We start from the raw sequence: 27,872 nt of genomic DNA, 5'->3' as shown, positions 1-27,872 counted from the left end.
TCCCTTATTATCAAGTTGACATCTGTCATATGTTGTTTTTTGTGCTTCATCCTAACTTATGAAGGAGTCCCTAACTCCTTCATAATGCAGTGAGTGCTGGCTTTGGTTGCCTTTCTTTTCTCCTCTTTAAAGGTCACCCGTTGCTCTATTACATTTCTACCCGCCAGTCTTTGACTTAATACCACGCGAGCCCGGTGCCTTTTCAATTTGCTGAAATTAGCCGCCCTCCAATTAAGTGTTATTCCCCCACTATGACATACTCTACTTGACCCACTTTATTCCCCAGGACCATCTCCAGTGATTCCTCTTTCTCATTGGATAGGAAACAGGGTGAACAAGAAAATTCTCCTGAACAGTCTTCAGGAATTCCTTCTCTGCCTGCCCCATTCAATAGTTAAAATATCCTATTATGACTACTCTATCCTTCTTTCATGTGTGAGTAATTTCCCTGCAAATCTGTTTCCTTATTTATTTCCCACTAGCTGGTGGTCTATAAAATACACCAGGTAGTGCAATAGCTCTTTTATTCTTTCTGAACTATTTACTGTGACTCGTAGTAATCTTATAAACTGCTGATATTTACCCTGAAACTATAACCAGAATTCCCAAGGTGCAGTCAGACTCCCTAGTTGATGCTTTTAATTGGCCCAATCTCCCTCCCTATTTCCTGGAACTCTGGTTCTGTGTGGAGGTGACAACTCTAAATGGCATATCTTTGTACTTGATCTTCACACATCAAAACCAGTCAGCACGAACCCACTGAACCAAAGTGAGAAATCACACAAAGGGCAGTGTTCGGGAGCACTTCTTGCAGGGAAGATTGACCTAAACTGAGCTCAGCACCAACATCTCTCAACTACTTCATGGATTCAGCCTCAATAAAGGAGAGTTTTCATAGAATTATGGAAATTCAGTATGGGAAGAGATCCCTATTGAAGAAAGGAGGGAGATAGAAAATAGGAAACTATAGGCCAGTTAGCTTAACATCTGTCACTGGGAAAATGTTTGAATTCATTATTAAGGAAGCAATAGCTGGATAAATAGAAAATCATAGAAATACAGTCAAGCAGAGTCAACACGGTTTTATGAAAGGAAAATCATGTTTGACAAAGAATGGGTCATCTAGGCAAGAGTGATCATAACATGGTAGAATTTCCCAATCTGAGGGTGAGAAACCTGGGTCTGAAATGAGTGTGTTAAACTTAAATAAAGACAAGTACAAAAGTATGAAGGGTGGTATTTAATGAAGGTGATGGGAGTCTTGCCTGCTTGCTGGAGAGTCAACATAAGTCCCATGTTGCCACTTTGAGGGAAAGCCCTCCGTTTTAACTGCCACTTAGGTACTTAACTTGACAGCGGCAGGCTTTACCTGGGATCAAGAACTACGGGGGTGGAAGTCCCACCTGCCAAAAGCCACCGACCAATTGGACCCGCAACGTATGATGTTCAATCCAGAATTGACATACATCCTGGGCACGTTCTATTGCTTCCCGACACAAACCATTGCCAATATTAGCGCAGATAGAAGATTAGCTAAATAATAGAAAACATAGAGTAGGGATCAATGGGTTACTTTCAGGTTGGCAAACTAACTAATGAGGTGCCACAGGGTTCAATGCTGGAGCCTCAACAATTTACAATCTATGCTTAAGATTTGGATAAATGGACCGAGTGCATTGTAGCCAAATTTTCTGATGGTACAAAGATATGTGGGAAAGTAAGTTGTGAGGAGAACACAATGAATCTCAAGGGGTTATAGATAGGTTAAGTAAGTGGGCAAAAATTTTGACAGATGGAGTATAATGTGGGAATACATGAGATTCACTTTGTTAGGCAAAAGAGAAAATCAAAATATTATTTAAATAGAAAGAGACTACAGAATGCTGCAGGTACAGAGGATCTGAGTGTCAAAAGGTTAGCATAGTAACTAGGAAGACAAATGGAATGTTGGCCTTGATTTCAAGGGGTTGTGGAGTGCAAATGTCAGGAAGTCTTGCTCAAATTGTACAGCTCTAAAATTGTATTGCTAAGCAACAAAAAGGGTGCAATTAGATTACTCAGAAGAGTCTATAGACTGCCAACTAGTGAGAAGGATGTAGAAGAACAAATCTGCAGGGAAATTGCAGAGACATTCAAGCGTTAAAGAGTAGCTATAATGGGGGACTTTAATTACCCAAATGTAGACTGGGACAGTGGTGGTGTAAACGGCTGAGAGGGGCAAAAGTCCCTTGATAGTGTTCAGGAAAATTTTCTACAGCAGTATGTGTCCAATCCAACAAGAAAAGATGCACTGTTGAACCTGGTTCTTGGAAATGAGGTGGACTAAGTAGATCAAGTATTATTGGGGAGCATTTAGGAAACAGTGATCATTGTATTGTAGGTTTTAGGATGATGATAGAAAAGGACAATAGGTAACCCAGTGTAAGAATAATTGACTGGATGAGAACCAACTTCCATGGGGCAAGAACAGAGTTGGGCCAGATAGACTGGAATGAAAGATTGGCGGGAAAAACTATAGCTGAACAATGGACTACCTTCAAAAAAGAATTGGTTCAGGCACAGTCAAAGTATATTCCATTGAAAGGGAAAGGTAAGCCAAATAAACCCAGAGCTCCCTGGATGAAAAAGGAGATAGAAATTAAGATAAAGAAGCAAAAGTGTGCTTATGACAAGTGTTAGGTAGAAAATACAATTGAGAACCAAGAAGAATACAAAAGGTTCATAGGAGAGGTGAAAAAACATAATAGTGAAGTGAAGATGGATTATGAATAAAGACTGGCAGCCAACATAAAGGGGAATCCCAAAGTCTTCTATAGGCATATAAATAGTAAAAGGGTGGTAAAAGGAGGAGTAGGGCCAATTAGGGACCTAAAAGGGAGTTTACACATGGATGAAGGTGCCACGGCTGAGGTATTAAATGAATGCTTTGCATCCGTCTTTACCAAGAAGGTAGATGCTACCCAGGCCATGGTGTCAGACAAGGAAACTCTGTCACTGGAAAGGTTCACAATTGCTAAGGAGGAAGTGTTGAATAGGTACTTAAAGTTGACAAGGCACTGGGACCGGACAGGATGCATCCAAGGATATTGAAGGAAGTGAGAGTAGAAGTTGCAGGGGCACTGACCATAATTTTTCAGTCTTCCCTAGACTTGGGGTAGGTGCCAGAGGACTGGAGAATTGTAAACATTACACCATAATTCAAAAAAGGTTGCAAGGCTAAGCCTAAGCCCAGCAATTACAGATCAGTCAGTTTAACTTCAGTGGTGGGCAAGATTCTAGAAACAATTATTTGGGATAGAATTAGTAGACACATGGTAAAATATGGATTGATAAGGAAGAGCCAGCATAGATTTCTAAAGGGGAAATTGCATTTAACTAACTTGCTGGAGTTTTTTGAAGAGGTGCCAGAAATGGTTGATGAGGATAATGCTGTTGATGTGGTGTACATGGACTTTCAAAAGACATTTGACACAGTGCCACACAACAGACTTGTGAGAAAAGTTATTGCTCATGGAAGAAAAGTGACAGTAACAATGTGGATACAAAATTGGCTGAAAAATAGGAAGCAGAGAGTAATGGTCAATGGATATTTTTTGGGCTGGAGGAAGGTTTGTAGTGGAGTTCCCCAAGGATTGGTATTGGCTCTGAAGAAGAGTCATAACGGACTTGAAACGTTAACTCTGTCTTCCTCTCCACAGATGCTGTCAAACCTGAGTTTTCCCAGCATTTTTTCTTTTTGTTTCAGCTTTCCAGCATTCACAGTATTTTGCTTTTATCTTACATTGGTATTAGGGCCCTTGCTTTTCCAGATATATATTAATGATCTAGGTCTTGGTGTGCACAGGTCAATTTCAAGGTTTGCAGATGATAGGAAGCTTCGGAGTGTTGTAAACTGTGAGGAGGACAGTGTAGAACTTCAAAAGGACATAGACAAGCTGGTGGAGTGGGCAGATAGGTGGCAGATGAGGTTCAATGCAGAGAAGTGTGAGGTGATGCATTTTGATAGGAAGAACGTGGACAGACAATATAAAATAAGGGGTGAAGTTTTGAAGGGGGTGCAGTAGCAGAAAGACCTGGATGTATATGTGCATAGATCATTGAAGGTGGCAGGACAGGTGGAGAGAGCAGTTAATAAAGCATATAGTATCCTGGGCTTTATTAATAGGGGCAGAGAGTACAAGACCAAGGAGGTTGTGCTGAATTTATATAAAGCAGTTGTTAGACCACAGCTGGAGCATTGTGTACAGTTCTGGGCACCACATTATAGGAAGGATGTGAACTAATTGGAGAAAATGCAGGAGAGGTGTACAAGAATGGTTCCAGGGATGAGAAACTTCAGCTATGAAGATAGATGGGAGAGGTTGGGACTATTCTCCTTAGAGAGAAGGCGGCTAAGAGGAGGTTTGATAGAGATGCTCAAAATCATGAGGGGGCTAGACAGAGTAGATAGGGTGAATCTGTTCCAGTTTGTAAAAAGATCAAGAGCGATAGGGCACGGATTTAAAGTGATTTGCAAAAGAAGCAAATGTGACGTGAGAAAAGACTTTTTCTCACAACGAGTGGTTCGGGTCTGGAATGCACTACCTGCAAGCTTGGTGGAGGCAGGTTCAATCGAGGCATTCAAGAGGGCATTGGATGATTATTTGAAAAGAAACAATGTGCAAGGGTACGGGGAAAAGGCAGGGCAATGGCACTAGGTCATAATGCTCATTTGGAGAGCTGGTGCAGACACGATGGGCTGAATGGCCTCCTGTGCCACTAAAGTTCTGCGATTCTTTGAGTCGGTGAGACCACTAGAGTTCTGTGTACAGTTTTGGTCTCCTTACTTAAGGAGGATAATTGGAGGCAATTCAGAGAAGGTTCATTATGTTGATTGCTGGTATGAATGGGTTGTCTTATGAGGAAAGGCTGAGAAGGTTGGGCCTATGCTGCCTGGAATTTGGCAAAATGAGAGGTGATATTGAAATATATAAGATTCTTGGGGTTGGGGTGCGGTGGGGGGGGGGGGGGGGCGGGGGGGCGTTGCAGTGTAGATGCTAAGAGGATATTTCCCCTCAATTGGGGAGACTAGAACTAGGGCAGAGTTTCATATTGGTGGGGCTCTCATTTAAGATGGAGATGAGGAGGAATCCCTTCTCTAAAGAGGTCTGATTCTTTGGAATTTTCTACGTCAGAGAGCAGTGAAGGCTGACTCGTTGAATATGTTCAAGGCTGACTCGTTGAATATGTTCAAGGCTGACTCGTTGAATATGTTCAAGGCTGACTCGTTGAATATGTTCAAGGCTGACTCGTTGAATATGTTCAAGGCTGACTCGTTGAATATGTTCAAGGCTGACTCGTTGAATATGTTCAAGGCTGACTCGTTGAATATGTTCAAGGCTGACTCGTTGAATATGTTCAAGGCTGACTCGTTGAATATGTTCAAGGCTGACTCGTTGAATATGTTCAAGGCTGACTCGTTGAATATGTTCAAGGCTGACTCGTTGAATATGTTCAAGGCTGACTCGTTGAATATGTTCAAGGCTGACTCGTTGAATATGTTCAAGGCTGACTCGTTGAATATGTTCAAGGCTGACTCGTTGAATATGTTCAAGGCTGACTCGTTGAATATGTTCAAGGCTGACTCGTTGAATATGTTCAAGGCTGACTCGTTGAATATGTTCAAGGCTGACTCGTTGAATATGTTCAAGGCTGACTCGTTGAATATGTTCAAGGCTGACTCGTTGAATATGTTCAAGGCTGACTCGTTGAATATGTTCAAGGCTGACTCGTTGAATATGTTCAAGGCTGACTCGTTGAATATGTTCAAGGCTGAGATGGACAAGTTTTTGAACTATAAGGGAGTCGAGGGTTAATGGGGAACAGGCAAGAAACTGGGGCTGAGGCCAAGATCATATCAATGATGAGGTTCTTGAATGGCAGAGCAGGCATGTTTCTTGTGTTTTGTTGTTCCTATAATTGAATGCAATCCTGTTTAAATAGTCAATTGCTGATTCATTTTATGTTAGACAGCCAAAACTAAATTGTAAATTGTTGCTGGATAAAACATTCTGCTTAAATAGCTCATTTCTTGCTTTGCTTTAGATTTAAAAGTTCAGTGTCCCTTTTGTCTGTGTAAACATTAAGGCTGAATCATCTTCTAAGTTTCACAAGAAGTTATCGATAGCTTTACTTTTGAAAGAGGAATGGCATCCTACATTTCAAAATAAATTAAATACACACCAAGTAGTTCCAGAAAAATAATAACTTTTCAAATTTGCTTTCCTTTTTCTTTTTTAGATATCGCTAATGGTTCAGGAGGTGGTTATCGACCTCCCCCCAGAACAAAAGAGGTGATAATTAATGGGCAGACGGTCAAGTTAAAGTACTGCTTTACCTGTAAGATCTTCCGGCCACCACGTGCCTCTCACTGTAGCCTTTGTGACAATTGTGTAGGTAAGTAATTAAAAAATTGTATCATGGCAAGAGAAAAAGAAATACTAATAATTTGGGCTTTAGACCCCTAATTACACTGAAATGTTGTCATTAAAAGGGAAATGTGAGTTTTTTTGCAGAATTTTAGAGTTTGATGAGTTGTATAATTACAAAATAATCATCTAATATTCACATTTTTGCTCACTTATACATAAAGTAAGATTAATTAAAATCACTTTAACCCATTGTTGCTTCCTAGTCTATATTATATCATATATATGGGCTTGAAATATTTAATAGTTAATGTAGAGATTCCAAGTAGAAAAAGTACACTGTATTTTGCAGCTTGGAATTAAGCTTTCCAAAAATGTCTTAACCCACTTTTCTTAAGGTACATTACATAACTGGCCACCTTTTTGACCAGTTGTACATTATATGAGAGTCCATGTGTGTGGTGTATTTTCAATATTAGATTATCTGATGCAATTGTTGGCATTTTAAAATGACTAGAACACAGTCATTCATCCCTTAACATTGGGCTAATGGATTTGAGCTTTTGCATACAAAAACTTTCAAGCTAGTATTCTGTTTTTACTTCAGTGAAAAGGATAATATTAAACATAGGGCCTTTTGTGATGTTTTTTCTGAACTGAGAATGTTACTTTTTAAAAAAAAATAAAATCTTCAAAAATAGATTAAAAAATTGTACATTGAGTTGGCCAGATTCTCTGTGAAATTTATTATTTGGTAAGCAACTGAATTCTGTCATAGGTCTTATTTATATCCAGTGTTTTATGTGATTTAAAATGGTTTTTTTGAAAATGTGAATTTTATCCATTGAAACAAATTATTGCATGTGATGCGATAGAATAATAGAGTAACAGTGATGTAATATACTCACATGGCACTTGGTATGTTTGTGTTGCTATGGAGATGGGAAATAGAAAATTAGTGCAGTTTTTTTGCTGATTGTCTATATTGAGCTTGTGTGGGTTGCAACACCATAACGTGTCATGTTAGCAATAGAATTATATGTGCTCAGTTTGTATTGTAATGCTGCAGGGATTTTTAAAAAACCTATAAGCGGACACATTAGATTCCATATGTGTAGTGTATTTTCAACTTAAGATCATATAATGTTGCTCTTGAAATTTTAACTATTAAAATGACGATAGGGCCATCGTTAATCCATCAACGTTGCAGGAATAGACATCTAGATTTGTGAGTTTTAAAACTGCTATTGTGTGTTTATTAAGAATAGCAAATAAAAGTGTTAAGTGTTCAACATTGGACTGTATCTGACACCATTCTTTCTCTGGATTGAAAATATGTGATCTTTTTTAGAGAATCAAACCAATAACATCTTACGTTGTGATGAATACTTCATTGCTGGAAAATGGCTTGTTTATAGAGAAATGAATTAGAATAGAGGTACTCCTACAGCATTCAAGAGATTGTAGGTTTTCCAGGAATGAATCGCTGGCCAGGAATCTGTAGTAGGTGCCCTGGACTCCTTTCTCAGGCCGAATATAACAGATGCTTTCACAAGAAGTATAATCCCTTTACCAATGAGGTACATATAAGTTAAATAGCGAGAAGGCATTTGGGCAGGATTTTGAGTAAGGCTTTATGTTTTGAAGCTAGTTAGGGGTACAGTGGACAAATGTGATGTTAAATATTAAATCAAGTCATTATTGTAGTGACTGCACTCTTGCTTGAATTCATAACTGCATATTTTATCCAATTCTTCAGCACTTACAGGCATTGTTCCCACAAATAAATAATACTGTTTATTGCAAAAATGATACCCCAATATTATTGAGTGCTTAATTTTAAAATTATACTTTGTTGTGATTAACATGTTACAGTTGCAATTCCTACTTAATTTCTTTGCATATCTAAAGTTCAGTTCTCTGATTACTTTGGTGTCTTTCCGAGAAAAATCATTCTGGAAGAGTCTCTATAGAAATCTGATGTTCCAAATTGTATATTTAGAATTCATGTATCAGTGCCTAAGTTTGCGTATGATGGATCCCGACAACTACTTTAGGTACTCTTGCCGCAAGGTGCGCTTGTCAGACCTCTAGTTGCAGACACCATTCTCAGGGGTCTCAGCTGTTCCAAGTTGATGACGTGATCCCATGGTTTTTAACAGATACAGGTTGGTGGATTGGGCAGACAAGTGGCAGATGAAGTTCAATGCAGAGAAATGTGAGGTGATTCATTTTGGCAGGAGGGAAATGATGAGACAGTATAAATAAAGGGAGAGCCTCTAAAGGAGGTGCAGAAACAGAGGGATCTCAGTGTACATGTATTTAAGTCATTGAAGATGGCAGGGCATGTTAAGAGAGCAGTGAATTAAGTATATAGTATCTTAGGCTTTATTAATAGGGGCATATGAGTACAGACTAAGGAGGTCATGTTGAACTTGTGTAAGACACTAATTAGGCCTCATCTGAAAACTGCGTCCGGTTTTGGGCACCATACTTGAGGAAGGATGTGAATGCATTGGAGAGAATACAGGGGAGATTCACTAGAATGATTCCAGGGATAAATAAGTGTAGCTTTGAGGATAAATTGGAGAGGTTGGGATTATTTTCCTTGGAGCAAAGGAGGCTGCGAGGAGACTTGATAGAGGTATTCAAGATCCTGAGGTGTATGGACAGGGTAGAAAGTGAGAAACTGTTCCCACTCAAGGGAACATCAAGAACTAGAGGGCATAGATTCAAAATAATTGGCAAAAGGAGTAAATGTGATGTGAGGAAATTTTTTTTCATCCAGAGGGTGATTGGAGTCTGCAACGAACTTCCTGAAAGGGTGGTGGAGGCAGGTTTGATTGAGGTATTCAAAAGGGAATTGGATTGCTATCTGAAAAGAATGAATGTGTAGGTTACAGAAATAAGGCAGGGGAGTGGGACTAGGTTGAATGCTCTTTCAGAGAGCCAATATAGACTTGATGGGCTTAATGGCCTCCCTCTGCACTGTAAAGACTCTGTGAACTAGTTCATCTAATACAACACAGGCATACTCCAGATATGTTTTCTCTTGCCAAAAATAACACATGCTTACACAGAAAATTAATCTTTTTACCAATGAGACACATGCTAGAAATAATATAGATTGCCACCAAAAGATCCCTAAAAAAAGTAGAAGCAAGAACATTTACAGCAGATGTCACTCGATTAGAATATGTTACTTAACTGGCATCCTTTCAAAGTAATAGAAATTCAGAAACTCTAGCAATTCTCAGCAATACATAACTTGTATCCTTTCATTAGAGCAAGATAAACTCGAGTGTTCTCTATTTTCCTTTGACCATATGGAAGTGCAGTGGAGAAAAGTACTGGTAGAAACTAGTTTGTCAAATTTGTATCCAGCTTTTGCTTACACAATTGCCAAACAACACTTGACTATCAGAATTCAGAGGAGTAAACTATAAGAAAATTCTGACAGCGATTGCACTCCCCACCGCTAGCCTTTTCAGGACACAGCCAAGCGCATTCTAATGCGACAATTGCAAAGGGGCATAAACAATTTATGACACAGTGATCAATATTAACTATTTCTACCACTCGTTAAGCAACCTGCATAGGTAGAGATTACTCACCTGCCTCTGAATTGGTATCGGCTTTTTTGTTTATTCGTTCGTGAGATGCAGAATGTTGCTGGCTAGACCAACATTTATTGCCCATCCCCAATTGCCCTTGATGAACTGCCTTCTTGAAGTTTTGTAGAGATGGCTTTAAGCTAAATAGAGTGGGGGAGGGTTCTGGAGAGGGGATATGTAGGCTTACAAAGCAAAAGGATATGGCATCATTGCAGGGCAGCTACTTAGGTAATGATACCCAGTGTGACAGAAAGGGACGGAGTGTACAAACATTAAAAAAAAGCAGCAAAATAGGGTTAAAGGGAGGGAAAAAATGGTAAAAGGCAAAATTAATGACTACTTAAATGCACGTAGTATTCGGAACAAAATAAATGAATTAACGGCACGAATAGAGGTTAATGGTTGTGACCTTATAGCCATTGCGGAGACATGGTTACAAGGAGATCAAAGCTGAGAACTAAATATTCAAGGGTATGTGACTTTTCAAAAGGACAGGAAGGAAAGAGTGGTGGGGTAGCTTTGTTAGCACGAGATGGAATAAGTACAATAGCAAGAAATGATCTTGGATCAGAAGACATGGAACCCATATGGGTGGAGGTAAGAAATAACAAGGGGAAGAAGACACTGGCGGGAGCAGTCTAGCTACTGTTAGGCTCCCTAACAGTTGCTATACTATAGGACAGAGAATAAATCAGGAGGTAATGAGGGCATGTAAAAAAGGCAGTACATTAATCATGGGCGACTTTAATCTTCATGTAGATTGGGAAAATCAAATTGGCAGAGGTAACTCATAGACGTTTACACACAGGAGGCCATTTGGCCCATTTTGTCTGTGCCGGTCAACAAAGATCTGACTACACTAATCCCATTTTACAGCGCTTAGCCTTTAGCCCTGGAGGCTATGGCAACACAAGTGAATATCTAAATACTTGATAAATGTTATGAGAGTTTCTGACTCAACCATCTTTTCAGGCAGTGAGTCCCAGACTCCCACCACCCTCTGAGTGAAAGAATTTCTCCCCAACTCCCCTCTAAGCCTTCTACCTCTTACCTTAAATCTATGCCCCCTGGTTATTGAACTCACTACTAATAGAAAAAGTGCCTTCCTATCCACCCTATCTATGCCCCTCATAATCTTATACACCTCTCAGGTCCCCTCTCAACCTTCACTGCTCCAAGGAAAACAAGCCCATCCTATCCAATCTTTCCTCATAGCTCAGGCCCTCCAGCCCAGGCAACATGTTGGTAAATCTTCGCTGCACCCTGTCCAATGCAATCGCATCCTTCCTATAATGTGGCGACCAGAACTGCACACAGTATTCCAGTTGTGGCCTAACCAGTGTTTTATACAGTTCCAGCATAACCTCCCTGCTCTTGCCTTTATTAGCCAAGGCATGGAATACAACTATCCCATATGCCTTCTTAACTACCTGCCCTGCTACCTTCAGGGATCTGTGGATATGCACACCAAGGTCCCTCTGATCTTCAGTAATTTCCAGGGTCCTACCATTCATAGTGTAATCCCTTGCCTTGTTAGCCGTCCCCAAGAGCATTACCTCACGCTTTTCCGGGTTGAATGCCATTTGACACTGCTCTGCCCACCTGACCAGTCGATTGATATCCTCCTGCAGTTTATGGCTATCCTCTTCACTATTTACCACCCAACCAATTTTTGTGTCATCCGCGAGCTTCTTGATCATACTCCCTACATTTAAGTCCAAATCATTTATGTATGCTGCAAACAGTAAGGGCCCCAGCACTGAGACCTGCAGAACAGACTTCCAGTCACAGAAACATGCCACTACCATCACCCTCTGCTTCCTGCCCCTCAGCAAATTTTGGATCCAACTTGCTTCTTTGCCTTGGATCCCACGGGCTCTTACTTTCTTGACCAGTCTGCCATGAATGACCTTGTCAAAAGCCTTGCTAAAGTCCATGTAGATCACATCAAATGCATTACCCTCATCAACACTCTGGTTACCTCCTCAAGAAATTTGATCAAATTTGTCAAACACGACCTTCCCTTAACAAATCCATGCTAACTGTCCCTGATTAATCTGTGTCTCTCCAAGTGCAGACATATTCCGTCCCTCAGAACTCTTTCTAGCAACTTCCCCAACACTGAGGTTAGACTGACTGGCCTGTAATTCTCTGGTCTATCCCTTCCTCCCTTTATTAATAATGGGACAATGTTAGCAGTCCTCCAGTCCTCTGGCACCTCACCTGTGACCAGAGAGAATTTGAAAATAATTGCCAGGGCCCCTGATATCTCTTCCCTTGCCTCCCTCAACAGCCTGGGGTATATCTTATCCGGGCCTGCGGATTTATCCACTTTTAAGGCCACTAAATCCACTAGTATCTCCTCTCTCTATGTTATTTTCATCTAATATTTCAAAGTCCTCCACCCTGACGTCTATACCTGTGTCGTCCTTTTCCATTGTGAAGGCCGATGCGAAGTATTCATCGATGACTATACCCGCGTCTTCCGGATCCACATGCAGATTACCTCTATGGTCCCTAATTAGCCCTACTCTTTCCCTAGATATTCTCTTGCTCTTTATATATTTAAAAAACCCCTTTGGGTTTTCCTTTATTCTACCCACCGATGCTTTCTCATGCACTCTCTTAGCTTTCCTAATTCCCTTTTTAAGATCCCCTCTGCACTTTCTATACTCCCCTAGGGACTCTGCCATACTGAACCCTCAGTATCCGCCATAAGCTTCTCATTTTTTCTTAATCCTAACCTTTATGTCCCTTGACATCCAGGGTTCTCTGGACTTGGTCTGCCCCCTTTGTCTTTATGGGAACATATTTGCTCTGTACTCATGCTGTTTCCTCCTCGAATGCCTCCCACTACTCTGACACAGTTTTATCTGCAAGTAGCTACTCCTAGTCCATTTAGGCTAAATCGTATCGCATCTTAGCAAAATTAGCCTTTCCCCAGTTTAGAACTATTATTCCCGGCTTAACTTTAGCCTTTTCCATAACTATCCTAAATCTAACTGAGTTATGGTCACTATCTCCAAAATGCTCCCCTACTGATATGCCTTCCACCTGCCTAGAATCATTTCCAAATATTAGGTCCAGAACTGCCCCCTCCCTTGTTGGGCTTTCTACGTACTGGCTAAAAAAAAAGTTCTCCTGGATGCAACTTAAGAATTTTACTCCCTCCCTTCCACACTAAAACTATCCCAGTTAATATCTGGGTAGTTCAAATCCCCTATTACTGCCTTATTATTCTTACATTTCTCTAAAATTTGATTACATATTTGATCCTCCATCTCTCCCTGACTGTTTGAGGGCCTATAGTACACACCCAACAGCGTGTTTGCCCCTTTTGTGCTTTTTGCTTCTTCTCATATCACCTCATTTGATGATGCTTCCAAGACATCATCCCTCCTCACTGCTATAATTGATGCCTTGATCATTATTGTGACAGCACCCCCTCCTCTTCCATCCCCCTCTCTATCTTGTCTAAATATCTTATAACCAGGAACTTTGAGCTGCCAATCCTGCCCAAGTCTCAGTCGTAGCAATGATATCATACTCCCACGTGCCTATCTGTGCCCTCAGCTCGTCTGTCGTCTTCCTCAGGCTCCTTGCATTAAAATAGATTCCATTTAGCCTTGCTAAACTCACTTCTTTCTTATCTAGCCTATGTTTCCTCTGCCTTCCAGACTCACTCACTACCCTTTTAACTTCCAATTCCATCTCAGCTTCTCTTCCCTCTGAATGACTTTTCAGGATCCCATCCCTCTGCCAATTTAGTTTGAATCTGCCCCAACAGCATTAGCAAACCTCCCTGCGAGGATGTTGGTCCCGTTCCTGTCCATATGTAACCTATCCCACTTGTACAGGTCCTACCTCTCCCAGAAACGTCCCAATGCTCCAGGCATCTAAAGCCCTCTCTACTGCACCATCTCTCCAGCCACGCATTCATCTGCTCTATCCTTCTGTTTTAATATTCACTGCTGCGTGGCACCGGGAGTATTCCAGAGATTACTACCTTTTGAAGTCCAGCTTTTCAATTTCCTACCTAACTCCCTAAAGTCTGCTTGCAGTACCTCATTTCTCTTTCTTCCTATGTCATTGATCCCAATATGGACCATGACCTCTGGCTGTTCGCCCTCCCCCTTCAGAATGCCCTGCAGCCATTCCGTGATACCCTTGACCCTGGTACCTGCGAGGCAACATACCAGCCTGTAATCACGTCTATGGCCACAGAAGTGCCTGTCTACTTCCCTCACTAACAAACCCCCTTCCACACTGGCATTGGAGGCAGTCCAGAGAAGGTTCACTAGGTTGATTCTGGGTATGGAGGGATTTTCTTAAGAGAAGAGGTTGAGTAGTTTGGGCCTGTACTCATTGGAGTTTAGAAGAATAAGAGGCGATTTTATTGAAGCATATCAAGATTCTTGGGGGTCTTGACAGGTGACAGCTGAGAGTTTGTTTCCCCTTGTGGGAGAGTCTAGGACCAGAGGGCACAATCTCAGAGTAAGGGGTCGCCCATTTAAGTCAGAGATGAGGAGGAATTTCTTATGAGGGCCGTGAATCTGTGGAATTCTTTACCGCAGAGGGCTGTAGAGGCTGGGTCATTAAGTATATTCAAGGCTGAGATAGACAGATTTTTAATCAATAAGGGAATCAAGGGTTATGGGGAAAGGGTAGGAAGGTGGAGTTGAGGATTGTCAGGAAATCATGTTCTCGTTGAATGGCGGGACAGGCTCGATGGGCCAAATGTCTTACTTCTGCTCCTATGTCTTATGGTCTTCTGCAGTCCATGTGTTGTAGGAACACCCACAGTGCTGTTAGGAAGGGAGTTCTAAGATTTTGACCCAGTGACAGTGAAGGAACAGCAATATAGTTCCAAGTCAGGATTCTGTGTGGCTTGGTGATGAACTTGCAGGTGTTCCCATGAATCTGCTGCCCTTGTCCTTCTAGGTAGTATAGGTCATGGGCTTGGAAGCTGCTGTCGAAGGAGCCTTGGTGAGTTGCTGCAGTGTATCTTGTAGATGGTATACACTGCTGCCACTGTGTGTTGGTGGTGCAGGGAGTGAATGTTCAATGTGGTGGTTGGGGTGCCAATCAAGCGGGCTGCTTTGTCTTGGATGGTGTCAAGTCGTGTTGGAGCTGCACTCATCCAGGTATGTGGAGAGTATTCCATCACACTCCTTCTCACTGCTGACTTGTGCCTTGTTGATTGTGAACACGCTTTGGGTAGTGAGGAGGTGAAGTTACTCGCCACAGAATTCCCAGCCTCTGACCTCTTGTAGCCATGGTATTTAAAAGACTGATTCAGTTCAGTTTCTGGCCAGTGGCAACCCCAGGATGTTGATCCTGGGGGATTCAGCAATGCTAATGCCATTGAATGTCAAGGAGAGATGGTTGGATTCTCTCATGTTGGAGATGGTCTTCGCCTGGCATTTGTATGGCACAAATGTTATTTGCCGCTTATGAGCCCAAGGCTGCATATGGACACCGACTGCTTCAGTATCTGAGGAGTCATGAATAGTGCTGAACATTGTGCAATCATCTGTGAACATTACCACTTCTGAACTTATGATGGAGGGAATATCACTGATGAAGCAGCTGAAGATGATTGGGCCTAGGACACTACCCTGAGGAACTCTTATAGCAATATACTAGGGCTGAGATAATTGACCTCCAACAACCACAATCATTTTATTTTGTGCTAGGTATGACTCCAACCAGTGGAGAGCTTTTCCCCGATTCCCATTGACTTCAGTTTATGTAGGGCTCTTTGATGCCACAGTAGGTCAAATGTTGCCTTGATGTCAAGGCCAGTTACTCTCACTTCACTCCTTAAGTTCAGCTCTTTTGTCCATGTTTAGACCAAGGCTGTAATTAGGTCAGAAGCTGTGTGGCCTTGGCGGAACCCAAACTGAGTGCCAGTGCACAGATCATTGCTATGCAAGTGCCACTTGATAGCACTGTCGACAACACCTTCCATTACTTTGTTGATGTTTGGGAGTAGACTGATGGGGCAGTGATTGGCTGGATTGAATTTATCCTGCTTTTTGTGGACAGGACATATCTGGTCAATTTTCCACATTTGGTGGATGCCAATGTTGTAGCTATACTGGAACAGCTTTGCTATGGCTGCAGCTAATTCTGGAGCACAAGTCTTCAGGTCTATTTCCGGAATGTTTTCAGGGCCCATTTTTCAGGGCCCATAGTTTTTGTAGTATCCAGTGCCCTCAGCCTTTTCTTGATATCACGTGGAGTAAATCAAACTGGCTGAAGACTGACATTTGCGATGCTGGGGACCTCAGGAGGAGGCGAGATTGGTCATCCGCCCAGCATTTCTGCCTGAAGATTGTTGCAAATGTTTCAGCCTTGCCTTTTGCGCTGATGTGCTCAGAATTGCACCTGAATGGACAAGACGCATGAGATAAACCAAGTTGGCATAAGACTCTATTCACAGTACGTCAGGCATCCCTCATTGATCAATTGTGTTCTTTAGATGAATTAAACCGGAAAATTTGAGCTAAGGTTTAAGGATATGCTTTCACTCTGACTCTCTGAACATGCTGAACCTTTCCTGGATATAAATTTTTTTTGAAATGTATAGGCACTCCTTGATGGCAGATAACCAAATGCTGGGACCTTTGTTTCTGTTTCACTGCGCTTGGGAATTGAATCAGCAGCTGGGGCAGTAGCTGTTAGATGGGTGAAGCCCCTGCTTTAGCACGCTGCCATCAGTGTCTGCTTCAGCTGACTGTGGTGACTTAGTATAGGATGATTAATTTTCCTTCACCAGCCCCCATTCTCAGAAAGCAAGATGGCCATAACCGAATCTCAGAATTGTTCCAGTGCAGAAGAAGGCCATTCAGCTCTCTGAATGAGCAATTCCCTTAGTGCCATTCTCCTGCCTTCTCCCCATCACCCTGCACATTCTTCCTTTTCAGATAAGCCAAATTTCCATTTGAATGCTTCATTTGAACCTACCTCCACCACGTTCTCAGGCAGTGTATTCCAGACCTTAACCATTCACCATCTGAATTTTTTTTCTCTCATATTGCTTTTGCTTCTTTTGCCAGTTACTTTAAATCTGTGTCATGTCAGCCTTGATCCTTCCACCAGTGGGAACAGTTGCTCCCTACCCACACTGTCCAGACCCCTCGTGATTTTGACTGTCTTACCATTCATTTTATTTCCTAATAAACTTTCAAATGACACTGCTGAATCTCCTATTTGTTCAATATCTGTCCACACAATACTTTATGCCACGTGTAAAGGTGTTGTCCTCGAGAACATCAATGCAAGACTTATTAACAGATGCTTCTCAGTCACCATTGCTCACAGAAATGGCTGAAACAAAAAGAAAATGTACCCTTACTTTTGTGGGTTAGGACATGAGCAAGCATGTTTTGTCACAAGTCTTGTGCGTAACGTTTTACATGAATTCAAGGATGATTTCTTTGTAAACAGATCACTCCACACCACAAGTGGTTGACAGCATCAGAATACATTGTGTATCATGTAAACCTGTTTGCCACATTTTCACTGTGATGGCGCATAAGAATGGCACCACATTCTTTGCATTCAGGGTCACCTGCACAGCCAGCAGTCTCCTATTGCATGGCCACAACCCATTCCTCAGCTCTGCCAGGTACTTCCTTTCATACCAGTAATTGGTTTTGTGTGTCCCATGATATTGCAAAAAAAACATTTTCATTTCCATTGCATAATGAATCTGTGGTACACTGTGCCATACGACATTGGCTCATAGGGTGCAAATTGATCATTTGAGATTGTAATTTGCCACTGCACAATTTGAGTTGGACTGTGTCAATTGGCTCCCTATTCTAGTGTAAACCACCCCCCCGCCGGCCAAGATTATCCCTGTGGTGCTGGCTGACTCAGAAAGCATTGCCCTCCAAGCCTGCGCCGATCATATTGCCCGTCAACTAAAACATTTTGCACTTCCGGGGTCCGTATCCCTCTATTCCTATCCTATTCATGTATTTGTCAAGCTGCCTCTTAAACACCACTACGTACCTGCTTCCACCACCTCCTCTGGCAGCGAATTCCAGATACTCACTACCCTCTGCGTAAATCAACTTACCCCGCACATCTCCTCTATAGTTTTCTCCTCTCACCTTAAATCTATGCCCCCTGGTAATTGACTCTTCCACCCTGGGGAAAAATCTTCTGACTATCTACTCTGTCCATGCCACTCATAATTTTGTAAACTTCTATCAAGTCGCCCCTCAATCTCCGTCGCTCTAGTGAGAACAATCCGAGTTTCTGCAATCTCTCCTTATAGCTAATAACCTCCAGACCAGGCAGCATCCTGGTAAACCTCCTCTGCACCCTCTCCAAAGCCTCCATATCCTTCTGGTAATGTGGCGACTAGAATTGCACGCAATATTCCAAGTGTGGCCTAACCAAGGTTCTATACAGCTGCAGCATGACTTCCCAGCTTTTATATTCAATACCCCTGCCAATGAAGGCAAGCATGCCATATGCCTTCCTGACTACCTTATCCACCTGCGTTGCCACTTTCAGTGACCTGTGGACCTGTACACCCAGATCCCTCTGCCCGTCGATGCACTTAAAGGGTTCTGCCATTTACTGTATAAGCACCACATCCTTAAATCTTCTGGAACCATTTCCACAAAACAGTATCTCATTATTGACACATGTCGGATGTCCCTTTTTCCCCTTCTCTCCATACTTTCCAAGCATCCTACAGCCCTTTTGCCAGTTCTTGGTAAATCTTGTTCTGAATATTTTGTAACTTGTTAAATTTCAGCCTGTAAATTTCAGTAAACTGACACCTGTACATTACAGTGTCAGTCCACACTGCCTATTGGATTCACAGGTGAAAGTTCAGTAAGTGCTTTACCACTAACTGACATGACCATTCTTTCTGTCCAATGTTCTGTTTATGCTGGTTTGCTAACAATTCTAAAACCCTTAAGAATCCGTCAGTGTTGTCTTCCTGGTTTAAAATTTGGCATGAGATTAGACTTAATAAAGTTAGTCCACATTAATTTGGGGGCTTGATCAAATGCACATTGAATTAACAGAACCATCAGTAATCCTTTCTTCACCAGTTTTGATGCTGCTTCTCCTTTCCCTCCATCTCAGAAAAAGAGGGACCTGGGGATGCAAGTGCAGAGATTTTTGAAGGTAGCAGTGCATATTGAAGGAGTGGTTAGCAAAGCATATGGCATTTTTAGCATCATGAATAAAGGTATCGACTACAAAAGCAGGGAAGTTATGCAGAACCTTTATAAAGCTCTGGTTAGGCCACAACTAAAGAATTGCATCCATTTCTTGTCACCACACTTTAGAAAGGATGTGAGAGTCTGAAAGAGATCCGAATGGTTCCAGGGATGAGGGATTTTAGCTACAAGGTTAGGTTGGAGAAGCTAGGGTTGTTTTCCTTGGAGCAAAGGAGATTATGGGGAGATTTGATTGAGGTGTTAAAGATTAGGACAGGTTTGGGTAAGGTAGACAAAGAATAACTGCTCCCATTAGCTGATGGTATAAGGCCTCAGGGACACAGGCTTTGGGCAAACGATGCAGGAGGAATGTGAGGAAAGATCTTTTTAACACAGCAAGTGGTAATAGCCTGGAACTCGCTGTCCACGAAGATGGCAGAAACAGAGACAATCAATGATTTCAAAGGAAATTGAATAGGCATTGAGGAACTAAACTTGCAGGGATAGACTGGAGGAATAAGACTAACTGGTTTGCTCCATGGAGAGCTGGCATGAACTTGATAGGCCAAATGGCTGCCTTCTGTGCTGTAACTGATTCTATGGGCGAAATCTTCTGGAATTGTGGCAGCCAGGGGCACTAAATTTGGTGTGATTGGGAAAAGTCAGTTTCCCACTGGCGGAAAATTAGTTTGGAATTTTGTTCTCCCAACTTTGGCTATAAAAAGGCGGTTTCCTGCTTTTCTATATTGGGCATCTCATGAATGCCCATTAAAAGGCTAACTCGCCGGAATTACATTCCTCCTCCAAATTAAATGCCCTGCCAGCGGATAATTAGAACAGTCTGTTTTACAACTGTATATAAGTGGCAAGTACCTGCTGAGCTTCAGTTCATCCACGACTTGGAGGTCAGTTGATGCGGCTTTTGCCTACCTTTATGACTGTAACTGCTAAATGAAAGCTGTCTGTAGCTCGAGCTACGCCAAGGCTGGGCACTGGCGGCAAGACCAGTGAGAGGGGGTGAGACAGAGGAAGGATTGCAGGAGGAGAAAAAGAGGGGGGAGGGGGGAGATGGAGGCAGGTCTGGGGGTGGGTAAGAGCGTGAGAGGGGAAGGGTGAGACAAAGACAGGACTTGGGGGGTGGGGGGGGGCGGTGTAACATGAGAGGGGATGGATGAGATGGAGACAGGACTAAGGCGTGGTCAAGGAACAGAGTGGAAGAATGAAAGACCGTCTGGGGGCAAGAGTTATAAGATTGTACATGGAAGAGTCAGAGACTGCCCTGGGGTTGAGGCCATACTGTCAGGGGCATGTTGAAGAGACTGTTCTGAGGCTGAGGCCACGATGTCAGGGGCATACTGAAAAGATTGTCTTGGGGCTTTACTGGCCATGTTAGAGGGCTCTGCGTGGCATGCATGTCTTGGCTCCAGCCTAGACCAGGGAGTGGCCTCTCTGGGCAATAACAGTCATGCACTATGGTGTGCAGGGTGTGGTCAGTCACCTAAAGCCTTTGGCCCTGGGGGTTCAAGTCATGGTATTGTGAGGCAAAGGGCACAGTAATGTTCAAAAGAGGCATCTGTATCCTGTATGTTGGTAGCTGAAAAGTCATTAGGGTTACTGGATGGCCTCATGGGGGGGTCCCAGAAATTAAAGGTGCATGTGGCCTCAGAAAGAGGAGGGGTCAGCTTGACAAACAGCATGAGGCCATCAAAGTTGAAGGGTTTGGGGGAGGACAGGAATATCCATGTGATCAGTGATTGGGTCTAGGGTAATAGGGGAGGCTGGATAGTGACAGGAGAAATGGGAATTAGGAGACGGTGAGCATGGAGGAGGATGGGAGAAACTTGGTGAGTGGTGAGGGAGGCTGGAAGCTGGAGTCACTCAAAAGTCAACACCATTTTTACATTCACCAAAAAATGAGACAGTTTGACAAAAACAAGCTAGAAAAAAATCGATTGGGGAGGGTTCTTGGCATGTGGGAGGAGTTCAGCGAAACAATTATGGGCCGATTGAAGGGGCAATCTATACATTTCCTGCACAAACTGTGGAGAGCATGGCTCAACTGAGTGCTGGACTCGAGGGCCTAATGCACAATGAATGAGTTTGGTTCCTTTACTAATGGTGCACGTTCAGGCCAGAATCCATTAAGTCTTGGTGCTGCGGTGCATTTGGTCTTAATTGACATCTAATCCTTATGGAGGCATGTGAGAATGTATATGGGGTCAAACTATCAAGTGCCATGGCTGCTGTGCAGAGGCAGCATGGACCCTATAAGCCTCAGTGTTCCCAGTGTACTAATCATGGCATTCAAGGCACCATGCTTGCAGTCATAACATAAGGGTTTGGGGCTGTACAGATCATGTTAGAGGGCTCTGCATGGCATACATGTCTTGGTCCAAGTCTAGGCCAGGGGATAGCCACTTTGGGCAGTAACAGTTGTGCACTGTGGTGTGCAGGGTGTGGTCAGTCACCTAAGGCCTTTGGTCCTGGGAGTTCAAGTCATGGTATTGTGAGGCAGAGGGATTGGGTATCGTTAGTTATTGTCAAAGCAGCTGGAGGACAACTCACTGAAGCCTGACTGAGGGATGATATGGATTAGGTCTTTTGAGCCTAATTAAGACCATCGTTGTGAATATGCAGTCACATCTGACGGGCATGCCAGCCGCCTGTCATTCTCCAGGATGTTATCGTCCTACAAGGGGTGGCCTGGGGATGCCATGTCCAGACTGGGTCAAAGGTTAGAGACTGGATTCCTGCTTTGGACAAGGAGGAAGACCATTCAAGGGGGACTACCATTGATAGCTCAATTGTGCCCATTCACAGATACAAGGAGGAGTGGAGAATGCAGGCAATGCTGCCTTGTTAATAGATATGATTAGAATGAGGAGAATAAGAGTCCATTGCCGATTGGCAGAGCTCCAGGAAGGCCATCGCCCTGAGAATTGAGCCAAATGGGGCCTCAGGAAGCCTCGGATGATGCCGAGGAGGGGCCAAATCCACAAAGGCTTTTGGCGCGACCAAGGGTCTACAAAAGACGGAGCTCACGCATAGAGATGAGCGAAAGACAGTGTCACAGGCACCTTCGCTTGTCCACAGATGTGGCAGCTCACATTTTCCACATTTTCCATGAGGAACTCACGCCGCAAGTCCAATGCCAGTTGCTTTGAAGCTTACCGCTGCACTGGACATTTTTTGCCAGCGGTTCCTTCCAGGGCTCCACTGGGGGCCTTTGTGGAATCTCTCAATCGGTGTGACACAAATGCACAAGGGAGTTGACAAATGTCCTTTTCAGTAAAGTTCATCATTACGTGTAATTCTGCATGGATGAAACAAGCCAGGCTGCCAGAGCGGTTGGATTTGCTATGATCCAGGCTTGAATTTGCAGCGATACAGGCTTGACCGGTACACTTTGCTCAGTGTGGAGATGGATCTCACTTTCAATATAAGTAATGAGTTGGTTAAATCTCATTGCTTGCTAAATGCCTCCGAGCAAAACTCAACAATCAAAAACCATCATTCTCCTGAATTCTTGCCTGGCCAAGTTATGCTGTTAACTGGCAAGTGCAGGGTGCCATTGACTGCACCTGTGGCCTTCAGAGCTCCCTGGCAGCAACTTGTGAGATTCATTAATAGAAAAGGATTTCATTCTCTGTACATCCAGCTCATTTGTGATCACAGAAAGTACACCAATCATGTTTGTCCCAGGTACCCAGGGAGTTCACACTGCTCTTAAATTTTGAGTCACTCACAGGTGCCACAGATATTTGAGGGACCTTGGCACTTCGAGGGTTGGCCCTTGGTGATAAGGGGTACCCCCAGAAGATGTGACTAATGATGCCCTTTCGTTGACCACACAGTGCATCTGAGGGGAATAATGCTGCACATTACACCACAAGGTTCTTAATAGAGCAAATTATTGGCCTCTGAAAGATGCGTTTCCACTGTTTGGACCGTTCAGGCCAATACTCAACACAGACTGTCCCTCATCGTTGTTTGCTGTGCCCTGCACAACCTAGCACTGCATAGTGGGGATGTGCTGCCAGAGGGAGACATTGAGGAACTAGGTGTCTCCTCGGATGAGGAGGACTTGGAAGGAGATGACTCTGAAGAGGGCAAGGATTCAGTTGAGCCACATAAGGATGTCATTGCACAGGAACCACAGGTACCCGTGACAACCTCATAGCTACATGATTCCAGGAGGAATAAGGTGAAGACAAGTTTTCACAATCAAAGCTCTCTTAAGACTTCAATGCAGGGGAAATAACAAGACCTTCATTCTCAGCATATACATAACAGGAAAGGTCATCAATCTCAATGATCACAGAAGCAGCCTAAGTCACCTTCTATCCTAACGATGGAGTCATCCTCAGAAGGCATAGTAGCCTTGGGAACATGTGGCCGCTGTGCAATGTGATTAGCTCTCCATTAGCACATCATCTTAAACAACTGCACATAGTGCAATCCTTTCAACTATGACGTCAATAAGTCAGCGGGCATGGCAGCGTTCTGGCAGCTGAAATGCCATTGCACACATGGATGCACTCACATCAATTTGACAGCAGCTTAGCAAGGTGGTGCTAACACGGAAAGCATTCATCAATGTTTAGCGCTTGACCATCACGAGGGAGTAGCATCCGGACAGCACCATCTCTCCAATCACCAGCTCTCATAGATGAATAAAGCAGAAGCATCATCTTGCTACTGAGCCCCAATATGCCTTCGGACATCAGGACACAGTAACTTTTTACTCTACATTATGCACCCAAAGCATTGTCCCCTCAGAATGGCTCAGCAGGACCGTGGTTTGATTATTTACAAACGCTCAGGACACTGCATTAATTGAAAGCCTGCCAAGTTTATGTTCTGGATTACCTTGGTATTAGGGAGAAATGTGCGTCGGTCAGTATTGACACAGCAGTCAATGACAACTTCTTCCCTTCATAGACCCTGCTGAGAACTCGAGAGGTGTGCAAAAGCATCGTTTTCAGAGGATGGACGTCCTCAACGTTGTCCAGCCCAGAAAGGCCAATCGTTTCTATGTACTAAAGCAATGACTGCACAGAGATGCAATGACTTCCATATCAAGTTGTGTACTGTATCTTTACAGAGGGATCACGTAAAGCACTGCTGGGCAGCCATTCAGGAGCAAAGTAAGATCCTCACAGGTAAGAAGATGGCTTCATCAGGGTGAGCACACACCTCCTGACATCGCACACTCATACCCCTCTTGCAGACATTCGTAATGTCACTGAGTGAACCCAACTTCCATAGTTCAGCGTCATGCATAGGGAGATTGGGAACTAAGAACGTAATAACATTCAGTCTTAAACGGGGAGAAAATAACAAGCTGCAGAGATGCTAGAAAACCTACGGCAGTTGACAATTAAGACTACTTTTCCCAAAAATTCGCCATTAAATTAAATGCCATTATAATCGTTTCTCCAAAGTGTACGTTACAAAGTTCATGACAAATACTTGTGCCATCCACAAATAACATATTATTATGTTAGTATAATCACTAATTTTGATGAGCAATTCTCCTGAGGCCAAATAATTGTCTGAGATCTAAGGGTCACAGGTGTATTGTCCATTCATCACTGTCATATATGATGTGCCTTTATTGATGTTGCAGATGTGGGAATAAAGGCTACTCTCTGTGGTGAGATTGTGTGAGACTTAATCCAACTGAGGATCCAGATGGGACCTCGTTTTGGTGGGGGAAGGGGGGTGGGAGTTGTAATTTTTGACCCTTGAATGAATGTGGACCTAACATCACATTGATTAGCCATTCAATACCTGAGACTTGGAGAGGAATAAATGTGAAATATATTTACCAAAGTGAGAAGTATATACAGTAATTGCACACCAATGCTACCATTGTGCATTCAAAAATTATTTTTTCTAACCCTACCGCTATACCTAGGTGCAGCCCTGATATCACAGCAAAGGTGGAGGCATCTTGCTGACTTCTATGCCCTGTTGTCTGAGATTACTTTAGCAGGCATCCCCTGGTGGCCCAAGTCCTGGAGAGCCCCGGCCTGCTCAGGGTTTCCTGCTCTGGGGCAGGTGCACCTTCCTCAGCCTGACCTGCTATCATTGATGGGGCCATTGCACAGAGGACCACTTGCTGGAGGATGTCCTTCACCTTTACTTACTGGTACCTGGAATAGAGAGAAGAGAAAATTAGTGTTTGACTAGGCAGACTCCTACATTATACTTGCTCACAGTCATTGCCCACATTGGCCGATGTATACTGGATGCACCGTCACTGGCATGTTGGGCGAGGCCGATCTCGCCTTCCATGCATGAATGATCCCTATCATCTCTCACCAATTCTACAGCCTGTTCCTCGTAGTGGGAGTGTCTCCTCAACTCTGGGGTCCCGCCTCGAGCCTTGGCGGTCTCCCTTTTGTTGTGAGAAATCTTGCCCAAAGACAAATGGATTGGCTGTGAATAGTTCAGAAGCATGTGTTCCTGATGTCTCTACTGAGCCCTCCCCAGAAAGGGATTGAGAGGCTGTTTGTGTATGAACTTACATGAGATGGTGATTCTAGTGTCTGGCACACATTCAATGCCGATGTCCCATCTGCTGGTGTGACATCCGTGTAGACTCTAGCTCTTAGACTGCCTGATGCCCTTACGAGAGTGAGAGTTTGGAGTGAGTATAAGTTTCACTTACGCTGGCGGAGCAGAACAAATCATTCATCCTTTTTCGGCATTGCATGGTCATCCTTTCTTATTTTCCATGGGTGCTGACCTCCCTGGCGACCACCTCCCAGGCAGGCTTGATCAGGTGAGAACACCTACTGCTCCCATCCCAAGGAGAGAGGATCTCCCGCTTTCCTTGGTGGCCTGGAGGAGAATCCCCAGGGAGGTCTTGTTGAATCAAGGTGCTGACGGTTTTGATCTTTTAGGTGCCATAGATTACCTGTCTGGCAGAGCACCTGGCCTGTGGTGAGTGAATGTCTGTGCATGTTTAAATATGGCACTAGGACCTCAACCCCATGAGGTAACAGCAGAGTTGCCCGCCCCACCATGAGATTCACCGAGATCCTCTCTCATGCATAATTAATGAGCTGAAAAAACAGAGGATCGCACCCACCACTGCACTTAAGTCTCCAGAATGGAAAATTCAATGGAAAATAGAAAAAACTCATGTCTCTATTGAGCCTGCAGCTACTGATACAGAGGCAAATTTCCTTCAGTTGCGAGTCTAATGGTGTTTCTTTACCTTCTCCAGGCTGTTTTTCCCTCCTTGAATCTGCCCTCTTTTGTAGTTTGCAACATGAACATTTTCATACTGTTTATAACCCCATACTGATATTTATACGGCTTAATTTCAATTCCTTTGAGTTGTCATAGTTGCTGAAATTGGTGAAACTGCTTTGATTATCCTGTGCTTTTATAAATGTGGGAGAAATAATGCTATGTCCAGTTCACTTTCTTCTGCACATCTGTCTCAGTTGCCTTACAAGTGATTTCAGTTGTATATAATCTCTTGTGTCATATGATACTGCAGGCTGTTTGTGCCTCTGTAATGAAAAGGCTCATGATGATGAGTAATAGGGAAGTGGGTAATATGGGTGTAAGGGAATATGATAGAGGAGCTAAAACAGTTGTAGAGAAATTGAAATATGTCAGCTGATTATAAAACAACTTTTCCAGTACCCCTAGAGAAAGTCCAATGAAGGAGAAAGAACTGTGGTTTAAGGAAGCCGATTTTTTGAACGGCAGTAGAGAGAGGACAACATGCTTTAAAGAGAAAAATGTGTGAATATATTCTGTATGATAAAACCACATGTAGGGGATGTTACTAATGTTGTAAATGAAAACTGAGATTTTGTGATATGTGACTTTTAATTTGTATAATATGCCAGTCAGTTGGTAATCTAACTGTTTTGCCATTATTAAAAAGCTGCCTCAGAGTCTGTTGTTAATCTCTTTGTTGTATCTTTGAGATTTCTTAACTCTAGATGTTCTTTGTTTCCATGTTTTAATCTGCTCTGATTGGTGTGCTCTATTTCCCTTTGTCAAAGGAGAGTCATTCATAGTGTGGTTGGGAATGAACTGCTTTAATTTGGGAGTGGGAGCTATCCCCACATACACAAGCTTCAAATATAGCCAAGCAAGGCTCGCTATCTAATCTAGGCCTGATTCCACCCTTGTTTTCCTGGGTCAGGCATATGCCCTCCTGGAACAGGCAGGCATGATTCCTGAACAGATGCTTTATTCCCAGGATCTGCTCTGGCAATGTTGCTGCTTTAGGCAAGCTCCTAAACTAGAGGATAATGCATTGGATCAGTTGCTTGGCAGGGCCTCAGAGAAACCAGATTCCCAACAAGTGACACCATTGCCCAGCTGGGACTCATCCATGCAACCTTCTGGGAGAGAAAGGAGGTGCATGTCAAATGGATGTGCAGAAATATTGTAGGAAGATTGGGAGGGGAGGACATCTACTGGTAGATTGACTTAAAGCGTAGTTTGTGGGACATTCGTTGAGTGAAGAGCCCTGTGCTGTCTTGGCTCCAGCCAGCTTCATGATTTTGGGCCGTCTCTCTGTATACCTGTTCCTTACACTGGAGTCAGTACCTGGTAGAAACATTAAGGGGTGGAAAGAGTGGGACACAGGTCAATCACCTGAGGCAGAAACAAATTAAAAG

General features: G+C 43.2%; 1 protein-coding gene across 7 annotated transcripts in view; it reads left to right on the top strand.

Annotated features, from left to right (window-relative positions):
• Window positions 1-27,872, top strand: part of zdhhc14 (zDHHC palmitoyltransferase 14) — a 233,197-nt gene that overhangs the window by 113,849 nt on the left and 91,476 nt on the right. For 6 of the 7 annotated variants that reach the window (XR_013578667.1, XM_078556851.1, XM_078556850.1 and 3 more), the window contains one exon: window positions 6,280-6,435. The exons of the other annotated variant lie outside the window; for it this stretch is intronic. Coding sequence is in view for 5 of the 6 variants with exons in the window: in XM_078556851.1 (XP_078412977.1) it covers window positions 6,280-6,435 (156 nt within the window). In the remaining variant the exon portion in view is untranslated. The remainder of the gene's footprint in view (window positions 1-6,279; window positions 6,436-27,872) is intronic. 7 annotated transcript variants of the gene reach the window in all.

This window comes from Cetorhinus maximus, chromosome 14, assembly GCF_964194155.1.
Source record: "Cetorhinus maximus chromosome 14, sCetMax3.hap1.1, whole genome shotgun sequence".
In the NCBI taxonomy this organism is placed as follows: Eukaryota; Metazoa; Chordata; class Chondrichthyes; order Lamniformes; family Cetorhinidae; genus Cetorhinus; species Cetorhinus maximus.
The sequence above is the reverse complement of the archived record's forward strand: the minus strand, read 5'-3'. Positions and strand labels throughout refer to the sequence as shown.